Below are 16,458 nucleotides of genomic sequence, written 5' to 3'. Positions count from 1 at the left end.
AAAATGTAATAAAAATTCTAACCCAAACGTGAGAATGAATATTTTCATTCCAATGTCAAGGTAGCACCCCATTTGATTCCACAAAAAATCTTACAAAACACAATTTTTAAACAAGCCAATGGAGAGCTCACCTTCCAACATTTGGGCTTTCTCACAACCAACCCCCAAGCTAAGAGGCCCATGAGAAACTTGATTTCCCAATATAAATACTCCACGCAGATGTAAAATCCATTAAGGGAGTCCAACACCATATAATTCACATCCCTTCTAAATTATATCGAACCATTTTTCCACAGATTTTCCAAAAGAATCAAGGATACTCATACCCAAGAAATCTCCTTCTCAACGAGAAAAAATCGTTCCCTTGGAGGTTCCACATATCCCTCACCCTACACATGAGTTTCTCTGATCAACTTGGGAGAGCCTAAACCCTCACACACGTGTCATATACATAAGAAAAGACATAGAAAGATGAAATTTAAAAATCAAATCAAAAGCCTCCACTAACATATTTACAACAAAATGGAATATAGCATTCTAAAGATTGAATCATATCAAAATATTTCCTTAATAGATGAGGAGGGTTTGATAGAAATTTCTCAAAGACTCTTTTGAGTCCTTCCACAAGGCCTCCCAAAAAATCCCAAAAAGAAAGATGCAAAAAATAAAATAATAAGCCATACAAAGACTCTTAGAATGGTATATACAATATGTGTCATATGGCCTCCCCTCCCCTGGTCAGGAGGTACCACATTGATCTCATTCACCTCCTCTAACCCCTTCTCACCAAAACCTAAGGGTATGTGGATATCACAAATGCTCCTACGTGTGAGAGCATTGGGATGAGAGGAATAATATTGTATACTCTTCCCCAATAGGATCCTTTGGATCCACTCATATGTGTGAGGCATGCGGAAGCACCATTCACAAAATTGTTGGAGTGGATTTGAAAGTGGTAATTTACTTACTGTCACCCGCAAGTTAGACTTTCGACACCTTTTTTCTAAGAGACTTGGACAAGATCAAATGATGGCAAAATCCCACGGACTAATTCCCAAAAAGGTATCCAACTCATAAGTGTTTCTTTATGGGCCTAAATACACTCAAAAATAGATGAAACCGACACTTTAAAATCATTCAAAAAAATGCTCAACATAACACCTATTTTTTCTATAAGGATGCCACTGGGCGCAGATACTAACTTACTCATATATAAAAACAAAATAAAAATATATTTAAAAAAAAAAATACATCACATTACAACAATTGCTAAAATCAAAGACCTTAGTCCCTATCATTAACTAAGGTCAAGGCTTCACTAAGAATTTAAAATGAATAGGATTTTCTTAGGAAACTCCAATTTCTATTAGCTATGAAAATTTCCTACACACTCAAAGAAAATAAATAAATTTCCAATATAGGTTGAAATAAAATGCACACATAATCATACATTTGATAAAAGAATAATTCTTCACTACCAACATAGTCCAATACAACATCGTACTATAACTTGATTATATTTTAATGTTTATTAACGAAATCTGACATTGATTTGTAATATAAAAAGTGTAGATAAAATTTGTTTTTGATTGGATAAGGTGGGAAGAGGGTCCCACAACCAAAGTTAGAATACTAGAATAAAGAAGTTCAATAACAAACAAGTTACTCCGCCGACACAACCGCAAAACTACCAAAATAACAAACCACGAAAAAATATTTAGACTTCATATTATGGAGGCTCATAAGAGCATTTGACTCTTTCATGACCAATTTTTGTCTTTGTTTATAGCTCTCTCAAGCAGTACCCTCGTTGCTTCTTTTCACCTTCCATATTTAGTTTGATTTCTTTTTTCTTTTTGCCTTTTTTGTTCCATCCTTGACTTATGCCTATTGCGATAGTCAGTCAAAAAGATCGAGAAGTCATAGAAAAAATCCATTAGGTCCTTAATGATAGTAAGAAAATGAAAAAAATGAGTCCCCAAATTGAGAAACTCTATCGCCTAATAAATTTATTTTCTCTTTCAGTCTACCTTGTTTTACCTCCATCTCCTAAGTGTTTCAGTATGGGTCTATGTACACTTATAAATAGATGAAACAAACACTTGAAAGTCATTCAAAAACCTACTCAGTGTGAAATCTATCTTTCCATAAGGATGCCGCTGGACGCAAATGCTAAATTACTCAAATATCAAAATAAAATAAAACTATATTTAAAACACAAAATACATCACATTACAACAATTACTAAAATCAGAGACCTTAGTCCCTATCATTAACTAAGGTCAAGGCTTCACTAGGAATTGAAAATGACTAGGATTCTCTTAGGGAACTCCAATTTATATTAGCTATGAAAATTTCCTACACGCTCAAATAAAAAAATTAATTATTTCCAATATAACTTGAAATAAGATACACACATAATCATACATTTGATAACAATTTAATTAAAGATATGAGGTTTCCACAATTCATTTGATAAAAATAAACTCGTAAACAATTTAATTCTTCACTACCAACATAGTCCAATGCAACATCATACTATGACCTGACTATATTTTAATGTTTTTTAACCACATCTAACATTGATTTGTAATATTAAAAGTGTACAAAAAATTTGTTTTTGATTAGATAAGGTGGGAAGAGGGTCCCATGCCCAAAGTTAGAATATTAAAACAGAGAAGCTCAATAACAAACAAGTTATTGCACCAACACAACCCCAACACTACCGAAATAACAAACCACGAAAAACTATGTAGACTTCATATTATGGAGGCTCATAAGAGCATCAAACTCTTTCATGACCAATTTTAGTCTTGAATTCTAGTTCTCTCAAGTAGCACCCTCTTTGCCTCTTTTCACCTTCCATATTTGGTTCAATTTCTTTTTTCTTTGTGCCTTTTTTGTTCCACCCTAGACTTATGCCTATTGCAATACTCAGCCAAATAGGTCGAGAAGTCATAGAATAAATCCATTAGGTCCTTAATGATAGCAAGAAAATGGAAAATTGAGTCCCCAAATTGAGAATCTCTATTGCCCAATAAATTTGTTTTCTCTTTCAGTCTACCTTGTTTTACCTCCATCTCATAGTCATCGTTATCCTCCTCTTCACCATGCTTAACACTCTTGTTTCTTTGTGAAGTTTAAATAAGCGGGGTGGGATCTGGTGCTATGGAAGCCAAGCTGGTTTCCAAGTCCTCCTCCTCCACGATGATAAGATACTATGATTTGGAGACGTCTTTAAGGGATAGGTCCAAAGTGAAATATTTTGTAGGTAGGTCAAATACTTGACCTTTTCTTTCCTCAACTGAGTACAATATCACTTTCAAAGTGTTAGTTATCATATATGTGTCATCGTTTTAGTTTCAAATTTCTTTGTCTTGGATATTAATTACCACAATTAATGTCGATCTCCTCTTCTTACTCTCCTTCATTACCCTTTCATTTTTTAGATTTGCCTTTTCTATTTTTTCGATTTTTAATGTGTTTTTCTTTTTTATCTTTACTTCTTTCCGCAGTTTCAAATTGGTATCCCAAGAGAGATTGTAATTCTACATGCAGTCTACTGTTAACATTATCTTCTTTTGACACAATTTTTAGCTCTTTATCTCTAGGGCATTCCCTTTTTTATCTTTCTCGATATGGGAATTGCCCTTTTGGGAATTTTTAGGGAGATTGAATGCTTATGTGGAAGCAATTCCAAAACCACTAGAAATTCTAAGGGGTTTCTTGGTAATTTTGAGGGCTCTTGAAGCCATCTTTCACTTTGATCTCTTTGATACCAAAATTAGGCTAGATTAGAGCATAGGAGAGGTTCTATGCAAATAGATTTGGTGAAGGTAGTATATTAAGCCTTGATGTAGGCTAGGGATGTCCTGATATTTATGGTTTCTCTTAACCTTTCACCCCTAGCAACTGATTACAGTATCCTTTTCTATCATCTTGTAAGTTACAATAGAACTCATCCCATCCATTTTCACTTCCCTCAGGTTCTTAGAGAATGTGAACTTCTTTGAAAGAAGTAGATTGTGGCCGTTCTACATGGCCATGAATTAATTTGAAACCCCTCCAACTTCACAAATCCTTCGCATGTTGTTCTTCTTCAGAAGCTCATAGGTTGATCAACTCTAATATTTTCTCATATCGATTTCCGTAATTTTTTATACCCACAAATCTTTTGGAAAAGTTGGACTTTCTCAAAAAAGGAAGAAGCGACACGATTAGATTACTATTAACATATTTCGAGCTTTGCCATCTTTAGTAGGATTATAATCATTGGAGGAAAACTAAGCCCAATAAGGTAATAAATATTTTGAATCTTACAACTTTAATAATCTCATCCCTTTAGTCCATTCCTTTTTGTGAATTAAAAAGTGATAGCATCCATGATCAGAGATTTTAAAACTTCAAATATGCTACATGCACTTTTATGCCAACTAGACATTTGGGATATTTCAATGACCATGCGAATCCACAGTCAAGATTTACATTCAACTTTAATCGTTCTTCATTTTATAACAGTTCTAATATTATTTCAAATGAACAAAGGTAGCTATCAAAATCCAAACCAAGTGCTCCTTTCTAGAAGCATAAACCCGACAGGGTGCTACTTCTAATAAATTTGATAATTTAATAATTCACGATATAGATGAATTTCATGTTTATAAAGTCAAAGCATCAATTAACCCACTATAATCACATGGAAATCAAAATACCTAATTAACTATCAAAATTTTTGTCCTCATCATATGCATATATAAAAATCAAACTGCTCTACAGATGCACTCCACATTTGACATATTCTAATAACATCATCATGTGTTAATACTAATAACTTTAAAAACTTATACAGCCCTAGAATTCAATCATGGTCCAATAATGCCAATATCGAAGCCACCAAAGGGTGGGCCTCACAACTAGTAGTTTCGAATCTTGATCCGAATTCAGTCATAGCCGACTACTTAAATTCATGTAATTCAAATAATTTTTTTGATATTCATAAATATCAGATAACTTAATAATTAAAGAAAGTTTAATCAGCAAACTAAAAAACTAAATTTTAATATATATTTTATTAATTTTTAAAGGATGAAACTACTCATTGTTATTTGACAATAGGCAAGACCGAATTTATATAGACTACCTCTCCATTCCTTTTGAAAAAAGGTAAAAACATGCATCTTATAAAAAGTTCTATTTTTCTCCAAGAAATCTCTCAAATTACCTTTTCTCTATGAGTTATTTTTCCCTAAAATTCGGTTGTTCAACTCTATCCAAATAAATTATGTACCTCACAACTATCTCATGTGAATCCTCTAAATCACCATTCCAATTCCCCAATTTTAGAATCTGCATTAGGCGATTGTGATAGTTATGAAACTACTTTTTTCTACCTCCAAAAGAGCCATCATCCTCTAGCTCCCTCGGTGGGAGGTCTTTAAATTTTGATTAATGCGAATCAATCAAACTAAATGGAGTTACTTAGAGACATCAGAATCCAACTTTTTACAAATATCGTGAGAGTAGCGTGAAAAGATTAAGAGTAGCGTGTGAGATATTGAGAGAGAAAGAGAGAGCCAAGAGAGAGCAGGCCAAATAAAAGAAAGGTTCATAAAGAGAGTGGGGAATGAAAAAATACTGATGATTCATTTAGATTCATCTCGAAACATTGCAACTGCCCTATAAAGCCAAAAAGTTGAATTTTGTTTAGAAATGCTTGCATATTTTTTTTTGTAGGATGCTATCATGATGTGCAAATGTCCGTGTGAAAAAGTCGTATCTAGATAATATACGTTCAAAAATTTTGGGAGAAAAGAAAATATAGGACTAATGCAAAGGTGACATAAACCAATGTCCATGAGAAATGCGGCCTGAGCACCTTGGTAAAGAAGAAGGCTTATGTAAGTACTAAAATGAGCCTACAAAAATATTAAGCGAATGGACACCAAAGTACACACAAAACGTAGGTGAAGTTGCGAATGTATGCGATTTACGACATTACAGCCTAAAAATTTAATTATTCCTTAACATCAAATAATTCAATAATTAAAAATAAGTTTTAACAAAAAAACAATTTTCCCCCTTTTGATTTCAATAAAGCATACATGTACAAATTATTATTAACAATAGACAAAACCTAGTTTCTATAGCATGCTTCACCATTTCTTTTAAAATAAATACAAGCAATGATGGATCTTATAGAATTTTCTCTTTTTCTCCTATGAATCTTTCAAATTACCTCTTACCTATAAGTACTTTTCCCTTAAAATCAAGTTGTTCAATGCTATCTATATCAATTATGCACCACACAAATATGTCATGCGAGGCCTCTAGATCAGCCTTGCGAATTCCAATTTTGTAATCTACATGATACAATTGTACAACAAGTGTGAAACTAGGCTTGTTTACCTCTAACAGAGCCCCAAATTTTTTTAGCTCCATTTGTGTGCCCCATAGGTTCTTGTTGTTGTGAATCAATCCAACCAATTGACTTGAACCCTAGAGAAAACATGGGAATTTTAACTATTAGTAACTATTAGCACGTTGTTTCCCATCCCAAAGCCATCTCCTTTATCCTCTCCTCTTGACACATGGCATGGTTGTCAATTTAAACCTCCTTGTGTGAAAGCTACCTTCTAATCGCATGGTTTCCAGGTCCACCTCTACGATATCTCCCATCTAATCCATATTGTCATTCATTAAATTCTACATGAATATGTACTCCTTTGTCAACCATGCACCTCTCATAGTCTAGGATATATCTACTCTACATCAAGATGTTCAAGATTATTCTCAAATCAATAACAATACTCTTTCATAGTGAAATTTAGTTGACAATGTTCCACCTTAATCCAAAGAATTTAGAAAGAAAATGTTGCAACACTTTATTTGTGGAAAAGTACGTAATAATTTGTGAAACCTAACAAATATCTGTCAACTATAACCTTAACATGTGCATCCATTGTGAGACACTCAAATAACATTAAGAGTTTAAAATCACATCAGATTTTTAGAAATATGCGTAGCTTGTGATCACTAGATCTTGCCTAAACCCAGTATGCCATCCACTCAAATTGTTGATTGAGGAGCTCCCATAAAACTCTTATATAATTAGTAGTAATTTTAAAACTTCATTGCTAAAAAGTTTATCTTTGATCATTGAATTGAATGTGAATTAAGAATAGTTGAAATATAAATACATCTGAGAGAAACACATATTTAATTGGTTCTCCACCAGTTCAATTGAAATGATATATAAGACTCTATGATTTTTCTAGCAGACCATTCACATAGTAATGAGATATCTTGCAACGGTCAAGATAGAATGCAACACCACAATCTTGAAGAATGTAAAATCCTATCAAGTCTACCTCAATATAGGTGTTCAAATGAATGGATTTGGCATGATTGTTCTTTGTGAATTCGATACTAGAAAAAATTGGTATGCTCGTATTACCACCAACTTTTATAGGTCTCTGTTATTGATTTCATAGAGTCCAATTGTTCAACCCACACATTCAAACATCTGCATGCCTCATGCTAGAAAATTTATCAATGAGATGACTAGTTGCACTCGAAATAATTGTATCACATTGAGATCCAAATAAATAAAGGTGGGTTCTACCAACTTCCCCTTAAAGTGTATTCATTAGAAATATATAAATTTCATGGGCTAATGATAGAGAAAGAAACAATCAACACTGGAGATGACGGTCAGAAGGGCCTCCCATTCATTGTTGTATCAAGGGTTTGTTGCCTTGTTGATATTCACATATCCCCCTACTATTACATACCGACATACACATGAGGCACAATGCATATGTAGTAATCAAAAAATGAGAATAGAACTGATTACATACAATGTGGATTCAAAATAATTAACTTTTCATTCCAAGTATACCAAATTTCTCTTGCTTGCATGCAATATCAATTGGAAATAATTGAATATTTCATTGCAAGTGTTACCAAAGAGCTCCTACTCTTCAATGCAAGACTTGGTTGGTAATTTGTGTTGTAATCAGTTATACTCAACTGTTAAAATAAGAATTTGTTTTTTTCCAAAGATCTCCAATTAAATTCTAGCAATCTACTTCACATAAAATTTTTTGCATTCACAGATTCGATCATTTGAGCCAAATTCAAAAATAGATTAGAAATTATGATTTGTCTTTCTTTGTTAATCTATCACTGTACAGCTACACATTTCTTTATTTACAAGTTTCAATTTGTGAAGGGTAAGGTTCACAGATTACATCTTCGTTGTGGTATTAGAATATGCCATTTCCAATCATGTGCAAATTGTTAAAGTTTCATTCTAACTACCAATCTCTATATCTAGGTTGCAAACACCACAATTTACAACATATCATTTACTTTTAACCATTGTTCATGTAACCGCTAAGCATGTCGGGGCTGCTATGTGCGATTAATAAAATTTTAGAAAATTGATATTAGACCAGACTTAAACCAAATCCTAAAAAAGTGAATTTGTTCTGTACGTATCAAATAAAAAGTACAGGCATAAAGCTTCATGGTGACATTAACTGCAATATATTTCTTCCCCAAAATATATTTTAAAAATAATATATAATTAACTCCCTTTTTTTTTTTTTTTTTCCTACTTTACATATCTTATTGAAAGTGACATACCTGGTAGATCAACATTCGTTGCAATTCGCAGGTCCTCTAAAAATAGGACTCCAAAATCTTGTCACATTAGAAAGGTTGAAGTGGCTGTACTGAAATAATGCTTCTCATATCTACTTTCATCTGAATTTTCTCAGTTGGCTTTGCAAAAATTGAGCCAAGTCTTAGGAATTTGATAAGTCTAGCATGGGAGATGCTTGCATACTTGTGAGCTGCAAACAATTAGGAAAATGAATGTGTGAGCCTCATTTGCCAAAACTGGGAAATTATGGCTATACTCCTTTTATTTGATTATGTAAATTGGTAACAAAGATTCTCAAAATGAACAGATATTAATTCATGCATCAATGCCATTTAGATTCATTCTCATGATTTAGAAAAAATCTCAATCCCTCGCAACAAAAGGAAAAGGAACCTAAGTTCCTAGCTCTTCCTTAAAGATAACAACTAGGCCTTTTCTTATTCCTAATGTCATTGGCATTGGTTAATGTTATGATCTTGTTTCCTCCATTTTGATATTTAACTTAATTTACGGGATGGTATAATTCAACATGCCACGGAAACCAATATTTATTTAAGTACAAAATATTGCATATTACGTTGATATAAATGTGGTACTACTGAAGCCAACATTGATATGAAGGAATTTTTTTTTGGTTCTATCTTCATATTTCACTTCTCTTGAAATTGTGTACATTCTCTCATAAATACCAACAATGCTATCCTCGCACCCTTTTATGTTCCATGCAATAATGTGATTCCTCTAAATCCACAAGACCAATAGTGCCACAAAGAGTATAATGATTCTTGTGGCTCATGTAACTATTTGGTGGTCCTTGAGGTGTTATTTACCTTCCGAATGGGCTTCGGGCAGTTCCCTCTGTGTATCGGTCTTGAAACACATGATGTTTTTGGTCTGCTTGTTTGGTTTCTTGCGAGTTGGGCTGTTTTGGAGTGCTGTTTTTTTCGGGTCCGTGGGATTCTCTGTGGAAGGTTCCCTTCTATTGAGGGGGAGATGGATGTAGTTGGAGTTGACTTGTCTCCTATTGAGGTGGAGTATGATGTTTCTGGTGTTTCCTGGAAGTGTCGTTGGGGTGTTGATGGGGCCCCTCTTCTTGGCTGTAAGGATGTTGATGCCGATGTTCTTGCTGACTCTTGTGCGTCTCCTATAGAGGTGGAGAGTTGGTTGTTGGGAAAGTTTCTCTCAGTATGGCATATTTTAAAGCATATGGTTTTTGGAGCCATGATAAAACCCACGGTGGTTGAGGGAGCTCAGAAAAACCCCATGTTTTTTGTTTCTTGTAGGGACAGGTTGGATGCTAGCAGTTTTCAAGGGCCAAGTTTGGCCAATGTTGGTTTTTGGTTAGCATTGGTCTTTGTGGCTTTATGTGGTCCTACGAATCTATTACAAGTTGAGGGAGCCTAGGAAAACGCTTCTAGTTGGCCGAGAGTGCCAGAAAAACCCTCGTTCTCCATTTTTTGAGATGTTTTGTTTGTTGTTTTCGAGCTTATGGTTGTGCCATCCTGTTTTGTGATGCTCATATTTTGATTGGTGGATGCACGTAAGTCCAAAAGGTTTCAGGTCCTTTTTAAAACCTGTTGTCCACTGTCAGGTAGTCTGGTCCATTTCTCAATGCAAACCCTCTGTTTGTAAAGGGGTTTGGGGCCCCTTCAAAACTTGTTTTATCCTAATAAAAAAATGCTGAAAAGGTGAGGTGCTTAGTCCATTATCATCTCAGAAGTTTTACAAGCCAAATGCTTAATGACCTTTCAAATACATTTTGGACCTTTTCTAGAACGCTCACAATTCACTAGCTTGCATTATAAGGAAGACTCGCTTAATCCACATGCTTGACTATTGCAACAATCATCTTCTACATGTCACCAATATGAGAATAGATGTTTCAATGAAATTATTTATTTGGACATGACCTGAACGGGTATATGTATAATTACAAGTGCGTGATTAAGTTGCATCTAGAGGAATTAAAACACATCTAACACACAATAACTAAAGTAATATCAATCTAAGATCTCTCCAGACTGTTCATCTTTTTGTCTTGTATGGGGCTCATCTAGTTGTAGAGAAAATTATTTACACATCCCCATCTTCTGTAGATCAAGTTCATATGTAGGCGAACCAGTCAAGCATGATGAAGATTTCGAATATTGGTCTTAATAATAGCAACTTTATATGTTTTCATTCATTATCCTTGTTTATCTTCATTTCCTCTACTATTATAAAGTGCTTGTCAAATCATATTGTTTGGAGTATGCGAAATATATTATGTAGCCAAGGATATGATATTATAATGTATATTATTCAATGCATATGCCAACATGTGGTACACATACCTTAAATTAGTTATAATTGGTCATAAGCTATATTAGATAATTAGGAGGCCTAGATGAATTTAGTGGTTTACACCTCAGTTATATTGCTAGGAGTTCTAGATATAGGACACGATTGTCATTGCAAAGACATGTGTTGAATACGACATTGCATTTGGAGTCCCTTGGAGATATAGTATGTAGCGAATTCTTCCATAAGGAATATTATAAACTGTTATCGGACCTCAAGGCATTATTCTATTTTTGTATATCAATTAAGAAGGTCAACATGTGAAGCTCATATCTCTCTCGATTTGACAAAAGAAAATTATAATTCATAGAGGCTTTCAATCAAGAACTTGTCCAGTCTATTACAATATTGATTTTTAGCATATTTGAGGTAGCTATTGTGAACTTAGGGGTTCCACAAAATTCACTCTTAGTGTTGCAAAACAGTGATTGTTGTTTTTATTTATTCTAGGTGGTTAAACAAGGGCACATTGATCCACCAAAAGTCTAGACTTGAATTCATTTTGAGTAACTCATTACAATTTTAGGGGTTTTCATAAATTTTCTCCTCAGTCAGTTAGCACATGATTTTCTTATATTTTTATATTTTTCGAAAGGTTGTAAAAATTTATCACCAGTTTATATTTTTGGATTTGAGGGTGAAAAAATTATGAAATGATTGACTCAAATTTGTGTCAACAATATGGATAGAGCATGTTCTATTGAAATATATTTCCTTAAAACCCTATTTTTAATGGGGATTCCTGATTTTAGTGCAAGTGGAGATATATTAGAATGATGGAACCAATATAAAAGATCTTACGATGCAAATTATGGAACCGGTATGTGATCTAGATAGATCGTCAAGCTAAAACCAAAGGAATGATCACCTATGGATGACTCGGTGATAGGAAATGACATCATATTTGTAAAGACTTGCAACAATAGATTATTGACCTGAATTAGTTGTATTGTATTGACCTAAAACCTCTTCAATGACAAATTTGTGAGTCAAATAAATCTATTGGTTATCTAGAGTTCTATATCATTTAATGTAAATTGTCTCTTTTACATTTTTTAAATTTGGATATCTAAGGTCACACATGGCTCAACTCGATGCAACATGTCCACTATTGTTTTGTCCTTTCCTTTGAAGATCTACCTCAATTCTAGAATTTGCAATCACTCTCTTTTATTTGGATGCATGTTATTAAGACCACTTACTCAAATAATGAACAATAACTCAAGTTCTTGCAAAACATAAAAAATATCGGAGATATTGCTCACCATTGGGTCATGCATTTTGTCTACATTTTCCAATATTTTGGATTTTCCCAACTTGAATCTTGTACATAAATAACCAAAGCCACATTATTCTATTTTGGTGTAGCATTAACCACAATGACCTTGAGAGAGAACCCTAGGTTTAGTGAATGTCATGAATTATTTGTGCTAGTGTTTAAATCTATTTAGATTCCCGAACCACCACTATTTGCAGGACTCATATGATTGACGTGCGAATCTTTCATAGAGAGACGAGAAACCCGGTGAATAAATAGAATCCTCGTGGAACATGATCAAGTAATTACTTATACCTCATTGACTCCCTATTTGCGTAGGCAAGGGATCACATATGTGGCATTAGACATGCTAAAGAAAAGATCATAAGCACAATCTATCAGAGCAATGTGTCATCTTACAATAGCCTTATTTGTTATCTATGTGAACAATGTAGAATGGGCTTGATAATTAATATATTGATCGATACAGTTGGAGATGGATGCAAGCGCAATGAAACTTCTCATATTACTAGATTATTTGAGGTATAGACATCCAAGGCATGACGGAAGAGGCTTTTAAGTTTCACAATGAACTGATCGCTAGAGGGGCTATATATGAAGCTTTATTCATTTGAAGCCCTAAAAATACATAGGAAAAATAGAAGATTATAAAATTGACATATCTCACCGATAATGTATCAGTTATATCTATTATCTTATTCTTCATTACAGTGTAATTGACAACTTCTCAATATGACGACACTTTTGTCTTCCTCATATCAATTAGCAAATGGCTTCAATATGAAAATATCCTTCCGCCTTCACATATTTCTCAAACTTACACCTGCATATCCATGGATCCAAGGAGCTCCTTTATGCACCTCTTAGGCTTGCAACAATAATATTTTTCCAGCATGAAACATACATGGCCTACGACAACAATATTTTCCTATCCTATTGTGCTTATTCACATATGCAGATTTGCATTTGCTTTGATAGGAAACCTATGGTTAAATTATTGGTTATCATATTTGATGATCTATAGAAATGCTTATACAAGGAGGAAATGGTTTGAGGAATTTTTTTTGTAACCGATCTGGGAGTTTATGATTGAGCAAGGTAATATATTGCTAAATTTTTCAACTAATCATATTTTTAATATTACATACAAAGTTTTTAAAATCAACATGAGCATTATCCTTTTTCCCTTTAGTATTTAGATCTTCATACATAACATCCACAGTGACATATTTATTATAACGTAGGAATGAATTAGGGGAGATTTAGAAAAGCTTATTTTGGGAGGCCATAAATTAATTAACACCATGTAAATGAATTGTGTTATTATCAATAATCTATCTTCACTGTCTTAGATTTTCCATGTCATTCCAACTTATTAGAAATGTTTAATACAAGAGGCCCCTCAATCATAACCCTTATGTAGGTAGATTGATGTAAGAATAGGTGTGATATGTGTCAAGGTTATCATATTATCCCCGATCAAATATTGCGATATTGGATGCAATGGATATTCTAGTTCTACGGATTTTCTTGGAATTTAGACATAATGAAACCGTGTTGCATTCCATCGAAGGTATACTACATTTATTAGAGCAATCATTCTTATCTTGAGGAGAGTCCCTAACCTTCTGGAATGACTTCTTTGATGGGGAGTCTTGAAGCATTGGATGATTGTGAGGGTGATTTGAAGAACAACTACTAATTATATTTCCCAATAACTATTTCCTACTTCCAAACCATTCACCTTTTATGTCAGAGCTAAAATGAGGTTAAGACTATGTTAAAGAACACCCTTGACAGATTGGCATGCAAGAATTATAGTGTTACTCATTCTATCCAAGTCAAGCACTTTGTTTGTTGTTGTTCCTGCAATATTTATGTTAAAGAATATATTGTTAACATGTTGCAAATGAATGTATACCTAATACAAGGATGCTCTTGTATAAAATATTCATAAATGCCTTCAGATGCTTCAAATTAATCCTTCATCTTTGGAATATGCGGAGGATATAGTCATGTTCAAAACAGATGCTATGAATAGCAGAAGAGGACGGCAATAACTCTAGAAAGATTGTTTTATTGAACGGCAAGGAAAAAGAATTTGGGAAAGACTTGGTCCCCTCTTGATTGTTTTGTTTGATAGAACACAGCAAATTCTTATGCGAATTTCTTCTGAATGTAATCCACAACTTCCTGTGTGATGCGGAAGGCCTTGGCCAATACGGAATCTGGGAGAGGAGGATCCGCTGCAAACAGAGAGTTGGCGATTGTCTGAACTCCCGGAAGCTGGCTGCTCAATGCAGATATGGCCACCGCATTTTCATGCCCCACATTCTGCTGGAAATGCACAAGTGCCTTTGGAAACACAAACACATCTCCCTTCTCCAACGTTTTGCTGAAAAACTTGTTGTTGGTGTCAATGAAACCCACAAGAAGCTGGCCTTCCAGTAAAACAAGAACTTCGGTGGCTCTTGGGTGTGTGTGAGGAGGATTTATTCCACCCACTGCGTAGTCGATGCGGACCAACGATATTCCCAACGTATTGAGGCCTGGTATCTGTTTAACGTTCGCCATCGTTACGTTGGAGCCCACATCATTGTCGGTGTTCCCTGCCTGCCCAAGTCCCCGGAAGAAGAAGTCGTCTGCTGAAACTTGCATTGGGTCTTTGCAAACGAACCCGTTCACCAAAACTGTTTAAAGCAAAATCAAATCAATCTATTACTAACTCGACTCGTCTAATAAGCAAATCATTACCATTGTTTATGTATAAAGTTTTTTACTCACCTTTGCTTTCCTCATCTGCAACGCAGAAATCTTGCAAGGGATCGGAATCCCCTGCCATGACCCTGTCGCTGTAACAACATATCAACAGAAAAAGTCCCAGTGTGAAGTAAATCATTCGGTTAGCCATTATAATAGAAACGCAGATAGTACAAGAGCTCAGAAGGATATGAATGTGTGTTACAAGCCCATTACAAGCTTTATATAGCCCAAACCTTATGACTAATTCATCTTCACTCCGTATATTAAATCACCAATCCTTGTAATATTATAATAATATACTTCCAGAGTTGTTGCTCTTTTCGATACGTCAGAGTAAGTCTTGCTGCAGCATATGGCTATCTCACCTGCTACCGCAGATGTATTCTCACCATTCTTTCATTATCGTTGAAATTTTCTATCTTCTGCTGCATATGCTTATCTGAAGATCAGCTTACCTCCTGCCTTAGACGTATTCTTCCTCATATTCTCGCCACCGCCATTAATTTAGTAATGTGGAAACGATTAGACTTTATTGGAGCGATGGCCTTCTTCAAAGGAACTAATATATACATTTTTCTCAGCCGTCTCAGAATTGGTAAAAGAGGAAATTTTCTTGGATGTTGACACAAACACCGTCCATGCATGCTTTATATTGCGTCTTTCTTGAAAACCTTTTTACGCTCGGGTAGGATAATCTCAGTTTTATTATAAAAATATATGTGTTATATTCGTGAGCCTTTAAAACAAAGAATAGTTCTAAATTATCATTAATATTTTTGGTTTATAATATTAAGGATTCATGTTAATTATAGAGTTTGGTTGCAAGAGAATTTAAATAAATAAATAAGAGAATGGGTTGTTTTGTGATTGAAAGGATGAACTTGGTGTACAAGGCAAATTCATCGTGGCATGCGCATGTATATGTTACATACTCAACGTCATAGGACTCATGCTAGACGAGGTGAGAAAAGGAATAAGATGAGCGGGCGTTATGACACTCATTTCGCACAACGTAAAACAAGAATGATAAGGTGATCGAGATTTGGAACCCTTATGCAACATGTCTCAAGGGAGGAACTCCTGAAGGCAACATTCCCTCTAATTCCTAATTGGTAGTGAACCGGTCGGGCCTCTATGGCGTGACCTAACACCTATAGCTAAGTAAACCCTAACTAAGCTAAATTATATATAAATTTAACAAATTTTAACTAATTACCAATGATATATAAAGAGATTAAATGCGCCAAACGAATAAATGATAATTTTCTATTAAATATTTTTAATAAGTAAATATACTGTTTGTTTTAACTAAATATTAGCCACAACGATAGTTTATTCTTCTGAAGAGTCCAACTCAACTAAATTAAAACGAAATAAAGAGTGAATTTTCTCAATCCTAAGCTGATATTTT

General features: G+C 34.3%; 1 protein-coding gene across 1 annotated transcript; it reads right to left on the bottom strand.

Moving 5' to 3' along the window:
- Positions 1-14,441: 14,441 nt before the first annotated feature.
- LOC131865853 (germin-like protein 8-2) lies at positions 14,442-15,195 on the bottom strand. Its single transcript, XM_059215403.1, has 3 exons — positions 15,069-15,195; positions 14,790-14,974; positions 14,442-14,621 (listed from the first exon to the last, which is right to left on the bottom strand). Exons 1-3 carry the CDS (start codon positions 15,193-15,195, stop codon positions 14,442-14,444), a joined length of 492 nt encoding a protein of 163 aa, XP_059071386.1.
- Between the last annotated feature and the right edge of the window lie 1,263 nt (positions 15,196-16,458).

Source organism: Cryptomeria japonica, unplaced genomic scaffold (assembly GCF_030272615.1).
Source record: "Cryptomeria japonica unplaced genomic scaffold, Sugi_1.0 HiC_scaffold_123, whole genome shotgun sequence".
Classification (NCBI taxonomy): Eukaryota; Viridiplantae; Streptophyta; class Pinopsida; order Cupressales; family Cupressaceae; genus Cryptomeria; species Cryptomeria japonica.
Note: the sequence above shows the minus strand (reverse complement) of the source record. Positions and strands in the feature narration are given on the sequence as shown.